Genomic DNA, 16,461 nt, shown 5'->3' on the forward strand with positions numbered 1-16,461 from the left:
AATCAGAACAGGGTCCCCACGTATATTTGTTGGCCATACAAAGTACCTGGCCAAAAGGGGTCAAAAGGTGCTGAAACCTTTGCAGGCCCTGGTGTGTGTGGCTGTGACGGGCCAGGAGGGTGGGAGGGGGGAGTTCCATTTTAGCACAGCAACGACTCAGCACAGCAGGTGATAATGAAGAGTTATGCTTCATTTCCAGCAAAACCCTTTTTACCTCAGTTCCTGTTTGCTCATGATAGTGAGCTCAAAGCTTTCTTCCACCTTGGGAAAATGGCACGGAATAGACTAATTGATCGCCTTTTCATCTGGTTCTCATACACTCTTTGGTATTTAGGATTGGTTTCTCCCATGAAGCTCTCCCAGTTCCCTGGCCAGAAATGACCAGTCAGGCTTTGGGGAGGGCACTCTGCTGACAACGCTTCTATGGATGCTTCTCTTGTTCATACACGTGTGCACCGGCCTCATCTCCCATGTTAAATGACCTATGCTGTCAGGTCAGGGACCATGTCGAACACACCTTCGGAACGCCTACACGTCCCATGCACAGGAAATGGTTAAGGTGTGAGACAAATGGCAGAGATGTAAGTAGGCAGCACAGTGATACCACCCCCGGGACCTCCTAGCAGGGACAGAGCATTGTGTTCGCTTTCCCTGGGGCAGAGTTATCTGTTGCTCTGAGAATATCATCCGCCGCCTGGTTTACTTCCCTAGTCCTCAGAGAGCAGAGCTGGTCCATGTCCAGGGAGGCTGGTCAGTCATTGGCCTGGTGTCATGTCCAACTCCCAGAGCGCACAGAGTGGGTGGCTGAGAGCCCTGGGCTGCTGGAAGAAGAACACGGTGCCCCTACTACGGTAGGTCAAATACCATCCTACACACAAACACCCAAGGAAACTGTGTAAGGCTATGCTTCGTTGTCTCTCCAGAAGGGGACACTACTCACTCAACCTCTCCTGTTTAACTGCTTTCTGAGAAAAAGCAGCAAACATCTGTTACACTACAAAACTAATGGATCTTGCTTACACTGGATGTTTTACACTTGTCATTTCGTGATTCTCACAGAAAACTGTCTGACGTAGGGGTCACTGGACAGACGAGGTAACCACTGAAGTCCACAGAGACGAAGGGCCAGCTCCAGGACTCACCTCCAGGTCGCCCGTGTCTCCGGAGACTCTCAGCTATAATCATACTTCTCTGCCTCCTGGGAATTCTGGAGGCAACACTTTCTGACCATACTTTGCATGTAAAATATTTCATGAATCTCTTTAGTGAAACTGATTCCCTTAATTCGCTGTTTCGGAATCCCAAAGCAAGAAAAATTGAGGTTGGCCTGATAAAAGCGGAAATTCCCTTTGAACTCAAATTTAATGTTCCTATCACAACGATCCATGTCAAATGACCGTTTATTGTCGTATGCTCTGCAAAAACAAAAAACAAAAAACACTTCTCCAGATAATCTGAGAGGCTCATGAAGGAGTTTCTTTAAGTAAAGCTCACACCATGGCTTCACTGGCCGATGGCCTGACCCAGCCACCAGCAATTTCCTGGTCCCGTATATGAGATCATTATAAAAAGGATTTTACTATAAATAGGAAGCTTGCCCAGACCTTGCAAGTGGGATTTAAATAGAGATTCTGCTTCTGCTTATGGGAAATTGAGTCCTGCTTTACAGAACAAGATGACAGTGAGGGCGAAGGCCAGCGTGGTATCTCAATGGCGGCACCCACGGTGATGGATTCGGTTTCTGTTGATTAATGTGCATCGTGTAAGAAGAAATACAAGGAAGCTGCTGAGAAAAATAAAGTGAGCCTTAAGAGTTTAGGAATTTACCTGGGGCACATAACTTTAAAAAGCTCAAAGGAATTAAAGAATGGAAATGAGGAACAAAGTTCATAGAGAAGGAGGGGAAACCCCAGAAGGTGGAAGGCAGCATTCACATAAATCAAACCAGGAGAAAGGGAGGCCAAGCCTCAAAAAGCCCCCCCAGCACACTCAGTGAAGGGTGAGCCATCATTCTGGAAAATGCATACTACGGGATTTTCTGCTTTATTCAGGCCCCATCCATGGCAAACAAGGCCCCAAATCTTCCATAAAACTACCACCCAGCCAGAGCTGTCTTTCCCCCATTCACCCTGATCTCTGCTGTGATATGCCCGCTACTCATGAAAAGACTGAGTGGCAGGGACAGTCTGGCCACCAGCAACAGCCCCTCATCTGGCTCTTCCAAGACCTGAGTTGTGTCCCAAGTGTCCTGGGGAAAGAGGAAATAGACCAGAAATGAAGGCTCCTCCACGGCACATCCATAAAAGCGTGACTTAACATCCTGAGCAGACACTCAGACCACCCGCCAGGGCCTGGTGGGTACAAACACATGGCCACGCTCTGTGCCTGCTACCCGGCCCTTAACCCAGCCCCAGGCAGGCAGCGGTTCTCCTGGGGCCTGCTAGTTAAGTGTGCAGCCTTTGCGGAATCTGGGGGGCAGTGCGAAGAACCCTCCAGGAGATGTGGCTCTCCTCACCCCTCTCTCTTGTCCCCCCACCAACCTCCCTGGCTGACAGTTCCCATCCTTCCAGAGGTCTGACATGTTTCCATGGCAACTGGAATCCTGGGCTCTGGCAGCCTCTGGTCTTGCCACCTGTTATTACTTCATCTCTCAAGTGTAAAGCATCCTCGCCTGGTGCAGAGTGCAGCTTCACAGGACAGAGGAAAGAAAGGGAGCAAGGAAAAGAGGAAAAGGCAGCCCCAGGCCGGCCACACAGAACACACTGGACAGGCCAGTCTAGAGGAGGAAGCTCTGGAGACCAGGAGGGTAGGGGGTGGGGGGGAGAGGAGCGAGGGGGGGGGGGGGGGGGGAGAGAGAGAGAAAGAGAGAGAGAGAGAATAAGACAATGTGGCTTTCCTTCCGAATCAGCAAGCAGGCCTCAGCTGGAGGCCACCGCCACATCCAGCTACCTTCTACCGAGCCTTTAATGAGGGACGTGGGCGGGGGAGGGGATGCAGAGGAAGGCTGGAGCAGAGAAGGCAGCTGTGCAGAGCCCTGTGCTGGGCCCGTGAGGAGTGCAGCGAGAGGAGGGTTAAAGTGGCGAGATAAAGACTGTGAGGAAGGCTGGACCAGAAGGCGAACAGAGCCTCAGAGCCTGGATAAATGGCCTTAATTCTCATGCTCTTGCTCACCCTCCTCCTTACGTGTTTACTCATATAAATTATCTCCAAGGCCTGACACCTTTTTTCACTGCTTCCCTAGAAGAGATGAAAAAATAAATCCCACAGATCCAAGGAATAAAAATGTTGGGACCCCATTCAGGCTGGTTCTTCTTGGCCACCTAATAGCAACTCACGCCCTGCCCCGGGGCTCTAGGAGGAAGGCAAGTGATGCTTTCTCCCCCAGAATGTGGGATGGCAGGGGAACCAGGAGCCTGTCGGGGAAATGGACATCAGGGTCCACTCACCACATGACAGAATTCAGTCTTCCTCATGGGCAGTGTGCTCCCTGACACTGAAGACAATGGGGGCACAGGATAAGGACAAAGGAGGGGGGCTGAGAGTGCAGAACAACTCCAGACACCACTGCAGTCTGCTGGAGAAGGGAATGCCGAGGGCTGTTTGAAGGTCTTCAAGATTAAGGATGGAGCAAGTCGCCACACCCTGTACTATCCAGGACAACATGAGACAGAGGGAGCAGAATGGCGGCACATGCCACGAGAGAGCTGGAAATGAAGGCGTTGAAACAGTTAAAAGGCATGGTCAAAGGGGCCTCTGAAGAGGCCTTTGAACCTGGAAAGGTTTCCCCAGACTGGGGGTTCTTTGAATGCTCACCTATTCAGAGGTGAGAGAATATGCTAGATGACGTCTTCAGGTCCCTTTTAGGCCTATTATTTAAGGGTTATAATAAGGCGAAAGAAGAGACAGAAAAGCTAAGTTTTCAAACCCAGAGGAACTCAACCTTTCATCACTGTTTTGTATTTATGTAGGTGTCTCTTCTCCTATTAGCCGTGAGCTCCCTGAGGGCAGGGGCAACACCTTTCATCTCTGAATCCCTAGCACCTGGCCCAATGACAGATGGAGAGCTGAAATATTCACCTAATGAAAGAATGGACAAATCTTCACAGAGACTTTGGGCAAGGGAGGGAATCTTCCAGGCAAAGAAAAGTCAAAGACTAGGAATTAAACGGATGCAAAGTATTCCCCAAGTACCAAGAAGTGACCACTCTAAGGCACCGTGTGTCAGTCCTGTTCATAACAGGGACAGAAAGAGTGAGGACTAGGAGTAAGGGGGGTGGCAGGGGAAGACACTCAGTCTGCAGGGAAGGAAGCGAACAGGCCCGCCCTCCCACAGGAATCTGCTCCCTTGGGCACTTGGTAGAAAGCAGGGGTGGGGGAAGGAATTAAGATCTCCCAGGCTCAGGTGGCCCCAGAGCCCTGGAGTAGCCAGTGAGAAAACAGGCCATGTTTTCCTGTGTGTTTTGGTGGCTACAGAACCCTTATAAAATTTTAAAACGTGGTGTTAGTCATCTGGCCCTTCCTTGTACCTACCTTCTTTTCTTCAGTCTTAACAAAACCCGTCCTGTTAGACACACACCTTCAGAATATTTACTCCTAAACACTGTGATGTATGAACAGAAAACACGCCGGCTCGCACTGATGTCTCCATCTCGATGGATGTATTTGGTTAGAGCTGCAATGCGCCAGCAGTGTGGACACCACATCACCAGTTCTGGGGCTAGACAGTCACACGACCCACCAGCACTGTCCTTTGTGCTCAGACTTAGGCCGGCAACATCAGGTCTGTCACTGATGCTTCAGAAAAGCAAGAAAAAGACCAAGCAAAACTCATTACTCTTCTCAGTGCTGATTAGGGAAAGCACAGGAGATATTTCCATTTTCCAGCAGAAGGCCGTGTGGGTCAGTTCATGCCCTGGCACAGCAACTTGTTATTGCCACCAAATGAGTCAGCTGAAGGGGAAACGGTTTAATTTGAGAGTCAACAGGGCTCTGAATGAAGTGGTGTCATTCCCCACAGAGAACTGCAGGACGTCTTGGTGCTTTAGAGTCACATAAGCTTTATCTGTTCAAGTTGTCGGGATATTCCTCTGCTACTGGAATTCGGTAAGCCCTCTTCCTGTCTTGCCCAGGCCAGCCGTTCTCCAACCCTCCTCACCTCCACCTCCACAGGACTCAGGTATGTCAACCCATCCGTCCACAATGGACCAGCATGTTCTGTGTCCTCCAGACTGAAAACCAGTACTCAGCAAAAGGAAAAGGATGAGCCTCAAGCTTCAGACCTGAGGATGGGGATAGAATGAAGGCACCACCAAGCTGAGGGAAAGCCCAGACCGGGGCTGAGGGCCCAGATGGGGAACACAGCCAGAAAGCACACCAGGAAGCAGGTGCTGGGAGCCGTGGGGGCACTCGCCCCAGGAGGAACGGGACGTTAGGAAAGGAATGGAAAGCAAGGCTGGCCGTCAGATTGAACAGTGCAGCCTGACTCCTGGCCGGTTACCTAATTCGGTGCATCCAAAAGAAAAAACAATTACAAGAAAATAGATTGAATACCAGTCTTCAAAAGCTGGATTTCTCTAAGGTTCACCTGGGAAATTAAAATTAAATGTAAAAATGCAAATTCCAGGGCCCCACCCAGGACCTAGTGAATCCAAACGTGGGGGTAGGACCCAGCAGTCTGCATTTTAACGAACCCTCCAAGGGATGCGGATGCGCTCAAGCTTGAGAACCACGGCTCTAGCACACCACACGAGACACACACTGCATCGCATGCATTTTCTGTGAACGCTGTGCTTCATACGAATTATTACGTAACCAACCATCCCATAGCCCTTTGAGATAGGTTAATGTTTTGCTTTTACACAGGTGGTACTTGAGGCACAAGGAAGCTACCATATTTTTCGGACTATAAGATGCATCCCCCTAAATTTAGGGGGTGGGGGTGTGTCTTACAGTCCGAATGTAGCTTACCTGGCTCACTGGTAGGGCGGGGGGGTCAGGCGGTGGAGCGGGGTGATTTTTAGGGGTGTTCCCCCCCATTTTCCTCCTCTAAAACCTAGGTGTGTCTTATGGTCCAGTGTGTCTTACAGTCCAAAAAATACAGTAAGTGTCTTGTCTATGGTCCCATGTCAGTAAGTGGCTACCTTGACTCTGCACCCAGGCAGTGTGGCTCCGGGCTGGCCCACTAGGTACTGCCCTACCCTGAGTGTGTGCACCCACATCCCTGCAGGAAGTTGAATCAGAGTGGTTGGCAAGCTTTGGGGGCCAGGGCTTCTCAATTTGAGGGATCTCATTAAACTTCAGATTATGATTCAACTGTCTGGGGTAGGGCCCTCAATTCCACGTTTCCTACAAGTTCCCCAGCAGGGTAATCAACTTAGCCTGGATTTGGGTGGCACTGAAGGGTTCCCAGGGCACAGGATTTTCAGTCTATAACTGGGAATGGCCTGGGCAAACCTGGACGAGGCAGTCACCTGGGAAGCAGGTGATGCTGTTGCTGCTGACCACACTTTGAGAAGCAAAAATGTAGGCCTCCAAGGTGAGGAGTTTGAATTCTGTTCAAGTGTGATAAAACTATTGAAAGCATGGCATGGCGCATCTATTCCATACTTCTAAAAGACCACTTTGACTACTCCGTGAAGACCGGACCACGAGAGGTGAGAACAGAGGCTGCGAAACCAGTAAAGCAGCTGTAATGACCCAAGCAGCAGCTGATGGTGGCTGCAAGATGAAGACAGGGAGACAGATTTTTGGAGGGGTGCTGACATGGGTGGTGAAGGAAAACGAAGAGTCAAGGATGAATCCTAGGATTAATGCTTTAGGCACAGCATTATTTTTTATTGCAAAGAACAAGGTCAAAAAGAGAGAGAACTGCTAGGAAAGATGGTGAGAGACAGAATGAGAGAGATGCAAGAAAATTACTGAAGAGTGAGATGTGCGATTTTTTTAAAAAGTAAAAAAACCCATTCACAAATTAAAGTCTCAAGGAGAATTTGTAATGAGGGGTGAGGCCCTTAACATCACGAACAGCTGAAACTAGTTTCAAAGACTAAATGCGCCTGCTATGCACTCAATTATGTCTACCCCAAAATGCATTATGTTGAAACCCCAACCCCAACGGGGCGGTATTGGAAATGGGGCCTTTGGGAGGTGATTAGGTTGACAGGTCATGAAGACAGGGCTCTCAGGGTGGGATTTAGTGCCCCTATACGGAGAGACACCAGAGAGCTTGCTTCTCTCTCCCCACCCATATCTATCCGGGAAAGGCCTTGTGCGGACCCAGAAGACAGCTATCCCCAACCCAAGGAGAGAGTTCTCAACAGACACCAGCCCTGCCGGCACCTTTATCTGGGACTTCCGGTCCCAGAACTGTGAGAAATAAAGTCCTGCTGTTTAAGCCACCCCCTCTATGGTATTTTGTCATGGAAGCCCAAGCTAACTAAGACAGTGCCCATTAATACATTCATTTATCTCGAAAAGCCGTGATGTAAGAGGATGCATTTGACAATTGGTCTATAGGTGAAAATTAGGAGTAATCAGTAGGACCATGACAAAGATCCCAGGCTGAGACTGGGATCCATCACTTGGGGTTCCAATGTGCTGACATAATTGAATGACTGGTGTCCAACTCAAGCACAATCACAGCTCAGCTTCCCACCTTGCTAAGTGTGTGACTTGGGACAAGTTACTCGATCTTTCTGAGCTTCAGCTTCCTACTCCGTAAAATGAGAGCAATAACATGTGCCTCGTGCACTTGTAACACTAAGAAAGATAATACATGTAAATTGCCTAGTGCCTAGTAGGTGTTCCACCATTTCTTTGCCTCTTTCCTCTCCTAGATGCAAAATAATTTTATTTCTGATAAGGCAGGAAAAGAAGTGACATATGACTAGAGAATTCACATTCATGCACAGGCATGCCACTCAGTATCTGTATACCTTGCTACGTCTTCTAAAGAGATGCAGCATCTACCTTATTTGGTGTGAGGAATGAATGAGATAAATGCAGCACTCTTAGTTCAGTGTCTGACATATTCAAGAAATGTCAGCAAGTATTGTCATCATCATTTCTCAGGACATGGGACTCTTCAATTCTGAACATTCTAGTAATTAGGCCAAAAATGTAAGAGAAATAAGAGGCTCACAGAATGTCAAGTGGCAGGTGGGTGTCTGATCCTGGGGAAATAGGATGGTAAATACGGGATGCCACACTTAGCTAGATTCTGCTCCACAGCTTCCTCTCGCTGGGTTTCATACATCTATCTTATTTCCCAATTAAACAAGAAGGCCCTGGCCAGGTGGCTCAGTTGGTTGGAGTATCATCCCATACACCAAAAGGTTGCAGGTTCAATCCCCAGTCAGGGCACATATAGGAGGCAACCAATCAATATTTCTCGCTCACATATGTCTCTCAAATCAATAAAAATATCCTCCGGTGAGGATTAAAAAAAAAAAAAAAAAGGTTCACCTAAGGCTGAGACCATGTTATTCCTTTTTAAAGGCCACTAAGCCCCACAAGCGGGCACACCATGCACAGTTAAGTTCTCAATAAAGGCATCTGTTTAGCCTGTGTACAGGGACTGGTGTCCCATATCTAAAATTCAGCAAAGGATGTGCCAGGGCCAGGTCAGGCTCTGATATTTGTGCCTGATGCCAATGAGACCCCCAAAGGCAGTTAGCATCCAGTATAGCAGTCACAAACGGGCCCTGACTCAGAGCGGCCATCTGTGGTCACAGACATGCTCTGTTGGTCCAAACGGCATAGAGACAGGATATCAGCACTCACAATGTACAGGCTCGGCGCCAAACACCCACACCATCTCACTGAAGACTCACAGTACCCATGAGGTGCAGCTTTGAGTACTCTCTCTGCTTTATGGACAAAGCAACAAAGGAGCAGAGACAGACAGGTAACTGACCAAGAGTGGCAGTCACGATACCCACGCCGGCCCAACCAATTCCATCGCCATTCTCTCAGCCACTAGGTCAAGAGTGGGGATGATCCACAGGAGAAATTAACCACAAGTCTACCTTCAAGGCCAGAGCAACCCCTCAGGTTCTTCATTTTGCAACCTGTAAACTGTTTACTTAAGTAATAACCTATCTAAAGAACACCTGTTGTTAGTTTCCAACTTTGCTTTTCAGGAATAGAGAAGCAGCTCACTTTTCCAGACGAAGCCCCGTCTGAATTTCCTTCTCTCCCCTGTAAAAAGGCCTGAATTTCCTGCATAGAGGTTGTGTAAGCGGTGGCTTGGGTAAGCTTTATTTATGGATTTTCAGGCACTGTTCAGAGTGGTCCAAGTCTTCAGCTTGTGTCAAAGGTAATTTTCAATCTCTCTCTTAAAGCCGCACTTGTTGCCCCTGGGCCATACATTAGAGGACAGAGAAGTCAGGAGACAGCATCTGTTGGATCTTTCCATCAGTGTGGCAATGACATCATGGACTTCTTTTAGATAATTTGCCCATTATCAGACTAATTTTCAGATTATCTAATCAGCCAACATTACCCTTAATCAACTCGGCTCTCCTCTGTCAGTTCCACAGAGCACAGCCTGCCCTGCGAAGGTGCCCTACAATGAGGCCTTCTCTTTTCTCGACAGACAGGGAAAGCCTGTGTGCCCGGCACCCTGCCACTACATGGAAGACTAACACCTTCCAGGACCCAGGGCAACCCAACGTCCATTCCGTGAACCTGAAAATAACTTCAAATAAATTTTATAGACCTATTTAAATAAAACCATTTTCCTCTTTGGAGCTCCAAGTATGTTATAGAGAGCATGTTATACTCATTTACACTATGAAATAAAAGAGATATGCTATTTAATAGTTAATAGCATATCAAACAGATTTCTTCACAGATTATTGGTTCTTATCCTCTAGTAATTGCAGCTGTGGCTCCCCACTTCCTAGAGGATAAAGACTACACAGAGCAGAGAAGACACTTCCAATGAAGGCCCTGCCTACATTTCTACCACTCTTCCACTTCGGTCATACACAACCGTCACTAACGGACTGATGCGCCATGCTATTTTGTACCTCCCTGCCTTTGTACGTGCAGTTACCGCCACCTGGGAAGCCCTCTACCTCCTGAAAAATTCCTTCATTCTTCAGGTGCTACCTTGAATGTCACCTCCTCAGTGAAACCTTTGCAAACCCCCTAATGCAGGGGTACTCAAGCTTGAGTGGCACCAGAATGCCCTGGAGGGCTTCTTAACACACGGGCTGTTGGTCCCCATCCCCCGGCAGCTGTATTTCGGGACGCCTGCTGGAGCCAGGAATATACATTTCCAACAAGTTCCTGGGTGATGCTGCTGCTACACTGAGAGCACAACTACCCTATGGAGGAGACAGTGTGCCCTTGAGGCCCTAGATCCTTCCGCATCCTGCACTGTCCCACTGCAGACTGCGCGCTCCTCAAGGACAGGGAACAAGGCAGCACTTAGTACATGGTAGCTAAACCAATGAATGGACAGACGGATGGACAGACTGACAAATGAATGGATTAGACTGAATTTATTTACATAGCTTTTCCATGCAGGTTCAGGGCCTCATGAATGCCCACACCCACCCTACCCCACCCCCAAAATACCTTCAAAACACCACCTGTAGCAGATTCCCACTGTACAGATAAGGTAAAAAGAAACTCAAGAAGAGTTTTGACCTTGTGTCAAAGGTTTTGAGTTGTAATCTAGCACTCCTGCTACCCTGACTCCCCTCAGCTGTTTACCAAGGCGGCATTTAAAGAGTCACAACAGAATGCTCCTGAGCGGCACCTCGCAAACCCTACCCTGCCCGAGCATTCCCCACTCCTCTTACATGCACACACACGACGGATTTCATTTGCAGAAAGTAGATGAAGGTGGCAAGAGAAACGGAGGAAGAAAGAAGAATCTGGTCTCACACAAGGAGGGAAGGACAGAAGCTCAGGAGGGGAAGACACCATCACAAATGTACTAGCTCCCAAGCGTGAGTGTCTGAGCTCCAAGCAGCCAGGGGGTGCCTGTCATTGAGGCAGACGGGCAAGGGCACAAAGGAAAGGGCGCAAGCCCACAAGAGGATGAGAAGCATACGTTCAGAAGAAAATGAGAGACTAGGAGAGGAACAAAGGCCAGAGAACGTCAGCTGGGAGGGGGTAGGAGGACAGGAGGAATGGCAGTCAACTGCTGAGCTGGCAGCACAGGGCAGCGCAGGGGTGGGGGAAGGTCAATGCCAGCTCCAGCACTTCACTCTGCCCTTTCAGCAGCAGCAGGCGCGGGGATGAGCAATGGGCTCCACTGGAGACACAGCTGGGGGGATGCAGCAAGGGACAGCAGGAGGACCAAAGTCAAAAGGTCTCTATGCTGCTGGTGCTGCAAGCGCAGCTGCCCATGGTCCTAAAAACTCCTGACGCTGTAGAGGTAGAGCTGTTTTTCCAATAGGCCTGGGCTCACAAGAAGCTTGGGTCAAGCTGCAGCTCTGCTGAAGAGGGGAAAGTCAGCATTCCCAGTCCGATGGCGATGGCGTCTAGAGTCCAGCCATTTCCTGAGGGAACTGCAGATTAGCCGCGAGGATTAAGCTCCACTGCCTCCCTCCCCCACTCCAGAGGCCCTGCCAAGGGAGGATCACAAAGCTGAGACCTCCGGACGCTGCAGAGCTGTCACATTCAATTCACCACACAACCCCAGTGGCATTTAGGGGCAGGATGGATGGGAGCCCACCCCCACCCCAAACAGTAGGAGCAGCTAATGACTGGGTATTAATGACGCTGGCAATTAGCGCTCCTGAGAAACTGGTTGGGGGCTGCACACCAGAGGGATGCGGGAGGAAACAGAGCGCACATTCGGAGCAGCGAGCAGATGGGTGGCGTGTGTGGTGCAGAGAATCTGGGTGAAGCTGCTGTCTCTTAGATTTGTCTGGAGAAATTGGGGAGGAGGCAAAGGATGGCTTCTATGGACACTGAAGGCCATCCTGCTGCCCCTCCCCAGTAGCAAAACTGAGATTAATCACAAAGGGGGCAGTGAGAAGTCATTAAAAAGGTGTTTGTGACGGTTCCGGAACCTTCCTTGTGTGAGGAGGCCCCAGGAGCCCAGGTACAGTTATTCCTCTCTTTGCAGTCTAAATCCCTCGAGTAGTCCGATGATCCTTTTTGAAGAACCCATCCCTCTTTCTGAAGAACCAACAAGGGGAGAAGAAGAGTGGAGGAGAGGGGGCTGGAGCGAGTGTGATCACTATTAAACCCACAAAGAGAGAGGAGAACAAGCATCGGGATGAGATCTTTTAGGAAGGTGTCTCCATCTACGAGGAAGAAAAACACAGCTTCCTAGCCAAGCAAAGTCCTCTAGCCTCAAGGCGAGGACATGAGGAGGGAGAAGACACTGAACCATGGGGGTGTATGAGGAAATTCTGGGGGACAGAGAAAGATGTGCAGAGGCCCATCTCAGAAGTCAACAGCCGCCAGGAGGGGACCGCAGGAAGGGCTGAGGTGCTCTCGATCCACGCAGGACCTGCAGTACACCTGAGGGGCCACAGGGAGCCCTCCTCCGCAGTCGCTGTCGCTGTCACTGTGCACGCACAAGAGAGACAGACAAAGGAGGAGCGTTCCAAACCCCATAGTTTGAGTAGAGCGCCTACACATAGGAACTAAATGGATGGCCTGACATTTCAGAAGAGACGTCAAGGAGGTGAGCCAACACTGAAGGAGTGAGAAATAAGACCAACCTAATAAATACTTTAGAGAGCGCAACCATGGCAAATATGTCTTTTCCAGAGAGGAACCAAAATCAAAGGAAATCAGTCTCAGCCTCCTCCTGATAGAAGACAATGCTACACGTTGGCCACTCAGACAAGAAGGGCGACGGGGAAAAGCAAACATTTTCCTTCTCAAAGACAAGGGTGCCTGGGCCAAGGAAACCTCACTCCAGAGAGAAGGCAGAGGCCTCAGCATTGCAGCTGCGGAACAGCTGGCGAGGAAAGGCGGGCAAGGCTCTGCCAGACCCTCCCCGACGCTGCTTCTCAAGTCCTGTCCTTATGACAACAGTAGGTAAGAAGGCAAGGATCTCACAACAAAAGGCTTTGAACCCTGAGAGTAACAATTGAAGAAGGTGGCCCTGGTCGGGGGGCCCAGTTGGTTGGAGCATCATCCCAATACAACAAAAGGTTGTGGGTTTGATTCCCGGTCAGGGAATGTACTGGAGGCAACCAATCAATGTTTCTCTCTCACATCAGTGTTTCTCTCTTCTTTCTCTCTCTCTCTCTCTCTCTCTCTCTCAAAAACCAATAAATATATCCTCAAGCGAGGATTAAAAACAAGAATTAAACCAGGTGTTATGGGCTGAACTGTGTCCCCCCACAAATTCATATGTTGAAGCCAGTACCTCAGAATGTGATTATTTTTGGAGGTAGGGCCTTTAGAGAGGTGATTAAAGAAGAAAAGTTAGAATGAACTATTAGGATGGGCTCTAATCCAGTCTGACTGGTGTCCTCCTCAGACAGGAAATGGGGACAGACAGGAGACAGCCAGGGTTCACACGCACAGAGGGACGCCCGTGTGAAGGAGCAACGGGAAGGCAGCCATGTGCAAGCCAAGGAGAGAAGACTCAGTGAGACCCAACCACACTGGCACACTCATCCGGGACTCTGAGCCTCCAGAATTGTAGGAAAATAAACGCGTGTCCTTCAAGCCACCCACTTGGCTATATTTTGTTTTGGCACCCTGAGCAGTCGGATACAGAAGATCAAGTGACAAGGGATAAGTGGGGTGGGGGTTACGTGAAAACCCACACTAACCCAAAGAAAGGCCTTGGCCAAGGGGTGTTAATTACCTCAAATATTTAGTGAAGGCAGCCAATCAACATCCGAGTTGATCGACTGAAATGTAGAGGAGTCACTCTCAAATCTTGGAATCTGTAGATTTTAAAAGATCTGATCCCTTTGACAACATGGAATTACTCACTTTAAGACCACCTATCGCCAAATCTTATGCACAAAATAGAAAACACACGGCATGTCCACAATTACTGTTTACCTGATGATCTCAGAATGCCCCTTCCAGGTGGAAGATCCCAATGTCCCACCTCATTCTGAGCTCACTGTAGGCCCAGAAACCATGAGGAATGCTACAGAGGCAGTGTCAAGAGGTGAATGCTAAGCCCTTTTTGACTTCCTAACTTGTAAGTGGAGGTCGAGAAAAGAAAGCAAATAAAAAAACAAATCTTAGGGGCCATTTCGGGTTTTCGAGCCCCACATCCCAAGTACCCGGCACGCCCAGACCACGTTTGCCAGCTGCGTGCTCAAGGGAAGAGCAGGCAGGCTCTGGGGCGGTGTTTCTAAGGCAGGAGAGCCCTGTGCCCAAACTGTGACCACAGTAACAGTCAAGACAATAAATCAGGAACATGCTACATCTCTTAGTGGCCAAGGAGACATTTAGAATATCCGTATGAATTGACACAGCCAAGGGATGGGCCCGACTCAGGCAGGCAGCTGTGCGTGGATCGTCAGGAGCTGAGAAGAGGAGTGGGTCTGGCATTTGACAAGGGACGGGTAAGGATGTTTCCCTTCTGCCTTAACCCCCCACTCCTTCCTCTGAGAGCACAGCTCACTGGGCCATCCCCCCGACCCCCGACCCCCAACCCCCACTCACTGTAAGCCTGGAACTCAGCTGACCCACAGGGGCAGATGGCTGAAAGAGCCAATTCACTACAGGACATTGAGACAATTCGATGATCACTACCAGTAGATGCCACAGGTGATAAAAGGAATGTTCCACAGCCCTGCCCACCACCCACTTCACAGCTGCCCCAATAACTGGGAACTCACGTCTGTGGTTCTCATTTCTGTGGTTGGGTGGGGACCGGGTCTCCTGGTCTTGGGCTTCATCCCCCTCCTCACTGGCCAGGTGAGTGTGAGCGTAGTGGTAGCTGAGTCCTGGCCGGTTCTTGTAGCGCTTGCCACAGACTAGACAGGAAAAGAGGGAAGAAAGGGAAAACAAAAATGTCAGCAACCTCCGTAGCTACTGCCATCACTCTCCAAGGCAGTGACTCCCATCCATGCATCCATCCCAGAGTTGGGTTTCCTCTAAACAGTATTTCCCAACCCCAATCCCTTATATCCTGGACCGAACCAACGCCACTGCAACAACATGGGCCGGGCCCACATAAAGAAAAACCATGAAAGTAGGAGACAGAAGTTGTGACCGAGCTCCCTCATTTCCTAGCTGTACGTCCCCAGGCAAGTCACTTACCCTCTCCGTGCCTCGGTTTCCTCAGAGAAGAAAATGGAATAATAGTACTTACCTCATGGAATTGTTGGTGATGGGTAAACCTCTACGCAAAGCATCAGAATAGTGCCAGGACAAAATAATGGTGATGATCATTTTAACTTTGAAGTTTGGACAGGAAGTCTATTTGCCCCAACACCTCATGGCAAAGCTGAGGCAAGTGAGGCCCAGCGAGGCTAAGTGATTTGCCTGGGAACACTCAGCTGGTTGTGGCGGAGCCACTAGAAGGCAAGTCTCCTGGATTCCCACGCGGTACTGCACTCACCACCCTGGGGCTGACTCTGCATTTTGCATCTGTAGTTACGTTGACTACCGGAACTGAACCGAGGGGTTTTGCTGTGCACAACTGGACAAGAAACATCATCTCTCTGTGCGTTCTTTCTTGTTTGAAAATGACAGTATCGCCTACCTTGAAGGACAGCTAAAGGGACTGTAAATAGTATTTTAAGCTATCTCACTCAGTCCCCAGCACAGAAAAGATGCCGATAAATGGCAGTAATGGGTGAGAGGCTTCCTTCAGCGAGGTCTGCTGTGCCTTTAGTGCTGCGCCCTCCTGAAGGAGGGACTCTGACCCTTGCCTCATACCAACAGAATCTGGTTGGGCTTCCTTAATAAGGTGAAAGCCTGAAATTCAAGCAAGTGACCTAGTGACTATAAATTCAGGTCCTACAATTGGCTATTTACATGTTCTCCCTTTCCCTCTCCCTGTTGTAAATATTGCAAAAATAATTAAATGGCATTACATATCCCAATTCCATTTGACTCAGGAAGTGGGACCTAAAGAGGCCCCTAAGGTGCACTCTGGGCCTGCTTGTGGCTTTTTCTATTTAACCTTTTAAATTATTGAGGTCAATGAACAGCAAGTTATGGGGTCATTAGATATAAGTCCTTTTCATCACCAAGTATACTGCTGGTAAGGACTAAATGTTTATTTAAAATAAGAATGATAACATCAGTATTTAAGTGAGAAAGGCTCAGGGGCCTCGGCACATCTCGCCACCATAGACTCCACAGCATTTGATTTGTGCTACTTTGTTACGTCGATTACCACTGTCTTCCTTACAGAATTTCAGGACCTCAACAGTCATTCAGCCTGGTCATCTACCAAACTGTTTTATTCCCATGAATACTCTAGAAGCCTGTCCTGGGACAATTCCACTGATGAGGAGTTCACGACCCATCCAAGTGGGCATTTCTTCTCTGGACTCCTTG

General features: G+C 49.1%; 1 protein-coding gene across 3 annotated transcripts in view; it reads right to left on the minus strand.

The window, feature by feature from the left end:
- Positions 1–16,461, minus strand: part of DPF3 (double PHD fingers 3) — a 237,036-nt gene that overhangs the window by 64,521 nt on the left and 156,054 nt on the right. For all 3 annotated transcript variants that reach the window (XR_008427345.2, XM_045201942.3, XM_045201944.3), the window contains one exon: positions 14,790–14,927. Coding sequence is in view for 2 of the 3 variants with exons in the window: in XM_045201942.3 (XP_045057877.1) it covers positions 14,790–14,927 (138 nt within the window). In the remaining variant the exon portion in view is untranslated. The remainder of the gene's footprint in view (positions 1–14,789; positions 14,928–16,461) is intronic.

This window comes from Desmodus rotundus, chromosome 7 (assembly GCF_022682495.2).
Source record: "Desmodus rotundus isolate HL8 chromosome 7, HLdesRot8A.1, whole genome shotgun sequence".
NCBI classification, from domain to species: Eukaryota; Metazoa; Chordata; class Mammalia; order Chiroptera; family Phyllostomidae; genus Desmodus; species Desmodus rotundus.